This window comes from Lactuca saligna, chromosome 1 (assembly GCF_052625555.1).
Source record: "Lactuca saligna cultivar CGN05327 chromosome 1, ASM5262555v1, whole genome shotgun sequence".
Classification (NCBI taxonomy): Eukaryota; Viridiplantae; Streptophyta; class Magnoliopsida; order Asterales; family Asteraceae; genus Lactuca; species Lactuca saligna.
Window position 1 is genome coordinate 17,458,159 of NC_136417.1, and position 5,085 is coordinate 17,463,243.

At 37.5% G+C, this 5,085-nt stretch overlaps 1 protein-coding gene across 1 annotated transcript; it reads right to left on the minus strand.

Moving 5' to 3' along the window:
* Positions 1 to 314: 314 nt before the first annotated feature.
* On the minus strand, positions 315 to 2,033 carry LOC145025481 (heat stress transcription factor B-4-like). Its single transcript, XM_078976781.1, has 2 exons — positions 1,493 to 2,033; positions 315 to 1,376 (listed from the first exon to the last, which is right to left on the minus strand). The coding sequence occupies exons 1-2, from the start codon at positions 1,745 to 1,747 to the stop codon at positions 537 to 539; spliced, it is 1,095 nt and encodes a 364-aa protein (XP_078832907.1). The 5' UTR covers positions 1,748 to 2,033; the 3' UTR covers positions 315 to 536.
* Positions 2,034 to 5,085: the final 3,052 nt, after the last annotated feature.

Sequence of the window (5,085 nt, forward strand, 5' to 3'; positions counted from 1 at the left end):
CACAAGCATTTGTCTTATGAGAAGTCTCATGAACTTCTCCCTTCTACCCTTCTGCACAGAAGGCATCACTGAAAGGCACCTCTCATCTCATTTCTAGGGCATTAATGAGACTGAACTGAAACTTTCAGATATTAAAACAAAATTCCCAGAAAGAAATGCTATAAAGAAGAAGGGGTTGATAATCGAGCCCAATAATTATTGCCCCCACATTCCCACTGCATAATACGATCATTATCGGATAAACCTCAAAAAGAGAAAATAATATGTTGAAATCATGGCCCTTGGTACTATTGATCGAGTTACTTGTAGATTCGTTTTGTGATCATATACTAGCTCATTCATTTCCATGGCGACTCTGAAACTTTATATTTACATCTGATCCGGTCCACACAAAATTAACACACTCACCCATACAGACAGATCTCAAAAAACTAAATCGTGCCAAATGAAATTGTTTAGTAAGAAAAATTAAATACTCGACTAAACTCGATAAGATTTCATGATCAATGAATTCTCTCTGAGAGGGAGAAAGATTGTTAACAGGGAGATGGAGGCATAAGATTTAACCCTAAATCATCGTTTTCGAGAACCAACCTTGGCTTATGAGTCTCCACCATTGTATTATTACTCCCATACTCAGGATGCAATCTCTTCTTCGACAACAATGGAACTCCAAAAAGCTTTGTTCTACTAACGTTAACGCTATCGTCCACAACAACGTTGTTGACTGTGGAAGCATGAAGCGGTTGTGATTTACTACCCACATTCATAAACGATGCTTGCTGCTGTTGTTTTTGCATTAGTAATTGGCCATTCATGTTTGAATGATTTGAAGATACAAGAAGTGATGAAGGGTATGAGTTACTTGGAGCCACCGGCTTCACATGGTTTTGTACGAAGTAAATTATATCATTGTAAAGCTTCCTCATATGCGCCAACTCCGACATCAACATGTTATTGCTTCGCCGTAACCGTTCGTTATCCTCCGACAACGCCGTCACGGAGTTGCCTCCTCTACCACTGTTAATGCTGTGGTTACCGTTATGAAAGATCCCAAGCATACCAGCTGTTGTGGTGGTGGCGGTGGTGGTGGGGGAAGAGAGAGGTGGTGAGTTATCACAGTATAAATGCTCATCGGAGTCTGGTGGGGATATACTCCGTGTAGACGTTGGGTAAGCAAAGAACCCATTGCCGCCTTGTAGACCACCGCCACCGCCAAGCCCGGTGAAGTGATGAGGGTGGTGGTGGTGGTGGTTAAGTGTGACTTGTGGTTGTGATGTTTTCCGGCGGTGGATCTCGCACAGCAAATGCTTCTCTCCTTTCTTGAAGAACTCGTTCGCAAACTCCCATCTGTCCGGTACTATTTTCCTAAAACCCTAATAAAACGAAACACAAAAAAACAACCGAAAGTAAGCATCATGATTCACAATAAATAATCAAAACAAAAAGAATCCGAGTAGTAGTACTGATCTATCATAAGTGTTCCACTTACATAGGTGTTAAGCTGGCGCACAAACGACGAAAAGTTGTTGTGTTTGAAGTAGTTCGGAAGTAGATCACGTGCAAATTCCGGTGGGCGCCAGACGACGAAGGTGGTGTCATCTTCACCCCACGAGACGATATGGTCGGTCGTCGGATCATCAACCAGTTGGTATGTCTTGGTGAGAAAAGGAGCAGGAACCGCTTTGTGGGAGTCTAACGATAACAGCATCCCTCCATCGCATGAGTTATCTAACATCATCGCCATGAAAATCACTTCTTTCTTCTCCTTATATCAACAAATCTTCTTCTGATTCTTCTTGTTTAAGGATTCTAGAAAGAGAGAGTGTGTGTATGTGTGTGGGTGAGATGGGGGTTGGTGGAGATATATGGGAATGTAAAAATCTTTAAGTCTAATCCTCCAACTATTATATTACTCCAAGAAAGAGAAAGAGAGAAAGAGAGAGAGAGATAGAGATGAAGCCAAAAGGGCAGGGGCAGCCTCGATTATGTAGAGAGGAAGGAGAGAATATGTGTCTGAGTGTCTGGTCTGGGACTGTGAAATAAGAGCCTTTCAAGACAAACCCGTGACACGCTCTTTCTTTCTCTCTCTCTCTCACACACACTGTTACACATTTGTACACACATTGTCTTCTGAATGTATTTATTTACAGTAGCAAGTGAATACTGGTTGCATTGATGAGAAGGTGAAGGAAATGAGATCGGCGATAACAACTTGATCGATGGACTGATTGAACGACTACTCGATGATAAGTTTCAGAGCATGGAAAGCACACGACTAGTTCACAAAAAGGTCTTGATCGACGTCTTGCAAAAAAATATCATTTTTTAAGGATCTTATTTCAAAATGTCCCAGATTTTTGTAATTTCTTTCTATAGTTTTTAATATGAGTTAAATAAGTCGTAGATTTCTTTTAAGCAAATACTATCTTAGATGAAATCGAAAATTTCGAATTTTTGGAGTGATGAAGTTTGACGGTGTCAACCCTATATATTTAACATGGTGGTACTGTTATTTATTATGGTCTTTTTTGGGCAATAAATATCATTTCCATTTTTGTACATATATTTATGACTCATTTCTTGCACTTACATATTAGTCATTTTGACTAGTCAATACTCAGATTATACCTTCTATTATCATTCAAAAAGGGGTCCTCTTATTTTGAAACGAATGGAAGGCTATGTACAGTAATTGTACCAAACAGAATAAGTGACAAAAACATTTATTATCATGTTATAAATACAAAAAAAGGAAGACATAGATACCGGAAGTTAACTTTGTTTAGAACTTAATAAGTTAATCATCTTTGATAATATTTATTTTAAGTACATTCTACCCAAAAAAAAAAAAAAAATCGTCATGGATATTAGTATATGATCATGATCGATTAAGTGTTAACGTAGATTGCTGGGGCGCACCAATAGCCTCAATCCACTACTTTGTAAAGTCTAATAATGATGGATGCATGCCTTGTTCTATTAATCTATGATATCTAACCGTTGTGTGATATTGTGTTAAAAAATGTTGAAATATGGTTTTAATCTATTGGAATAATTCAAAACTATCGTATATGATAATACTAAAGTTCTCAGTACAACTCGTCTATCAAGGTGCATTTGGGACACTATAAGATATACATGCCTAAGTTACTAATACTCAAATTAGTTACGTCATAACTTCTAAGGCTGTACGTTGTGGGTGCAGTTTCAGACCGCACTTTGTGCCACGTAGACGAGAAACACCGCCCCCCAGACTGTGGTCTGGTGCGGTCTTGGCCGCAGTGCGGCTAGGGAATACCGCGAATTTTGATTGGTCCTTGGGTGTTGAATGCTTTTTGACGGTTGAATGGTCTTTGTGGTTAATTTCTTTTTTTTTTTTTAAACTTTACTACACACACACACACACATATATATATATATATATATATATATATATATATATATATATATATATATATATATATATAAATGTTCAAATGAGAACAAAAAAAGGTTAAGAACAGTAATAACCTCTAATTTTAGATGTTTATAAAGGGTTTAGGGGTTAGGGTTTATGGTTTAGGGTTTAAGGTTTAGGGTTTATGGTTTAGGGTTTAGGGTTACCCTAAACCCTTTATACACATTTAAAGTTAAAGGTTCTTACGGTTCTTAACCTTTTTTGGTTCTCATTTGAACGACTCCCTATATATATATATATATATATATATATATATATATATATTACCATTCTATACAACATTTTTACACAACCTTTTATTATATCTTTATTCCTTTTCTCTATTCTTTTTGAAAAATGTCATCTTCCAAACGACCCAGCAAAGAAAAAACACCAGTCAGAAATGCCGACACCCCACTACCTTCATTTGATCAACTGATTTTTTCACCTCCGTATTACCACTACGACGGTATGTTTCCTTATTTTCCACAACGACCAGCGCAACCACAACCACAAACACCACCACTACCACAACCCGACCCGGATTTTAATCCATTTGATTTTTTTATCTCAACTTGAGTTTGTTCAACAAACACAAACACAACCAAAAACTGTCGTTTCTGATTCTGAACCAGAATTCGTTACAGAAACTCAGCCCACTCGAGCATCAGCTAAAAGAAAAGAGAAGGTGGAGGCTAGATGTTGGGAACCTTTGGAAGCGTTAGTGTTGGCACAATCTTGGATCAATATTTCAGCAGATGCTAGTGTTGGAAAAGACCAAAAGCATGACCGCTTTTAGATTCGCGTTTTACACAAGTTTTACAAAGGAATGAATCGTGGAGAATACCGTTCAAAACATCAAGTGTACTCCAAATGGGGGAAGATGAACAAGGAAGTCATGTTGTTTAATGATTTGTGGAATAACATGAAACGTCAGTGGAAAAGTGGAGAAAGCGATGAATCGATTTTGAAGAAAACGTTGAAAGTGTATCAAAAAAAAAATCTGAAGGCTTTCAAGTTTCTTGAAGTTTGGAATTTTTTGAAAGATAACAGGAAATCGTTGAGTAGCAAAACATCATATGAACATATCAACAGTGGGTCAAAACGCAGCAGAACATCTGTGTCCGACCACACTACATCAGATGCTCGTGTTCAATTTGATCTAAACAAAAATGAACCTGTTACAGTTTCACCACCTTCTCAACCAATAGGAAGAGACAAATCAAAAAGCCAAGGCAAAGGCAAAGCGTCGGATTTAGAGGATTTGAAAGAAATGGGATCTGTAACGCCTGTGTTTCTGGGCTTGCCATTTTTAGCAATGTAATGGTCTAGGTTAACCTTTGTAACCCGTTTTGAAATAATAGAAGTGTATTATTTGAGTATTATGTGTTTTGTGCTTAATTGCTTAATTATGTGGTTTGATTAATTAAGAATAAAAATAAGCATCAAAATGAAATGTTAGATAAAGCCTATATTTATGGATAATGTTGTAGTAGTTGAAACGAGGTTTCCGAATATATAAAGAATGCCGAAATCCGAGTTATAACGAAGAAGTTATGACCTGTCGAAGTTTCGCGACAGAACTGGCACGACCCAGCGCGACCCAGCGCGATGTAAATAGTGGATTTAAGGTAGATAGATATCTA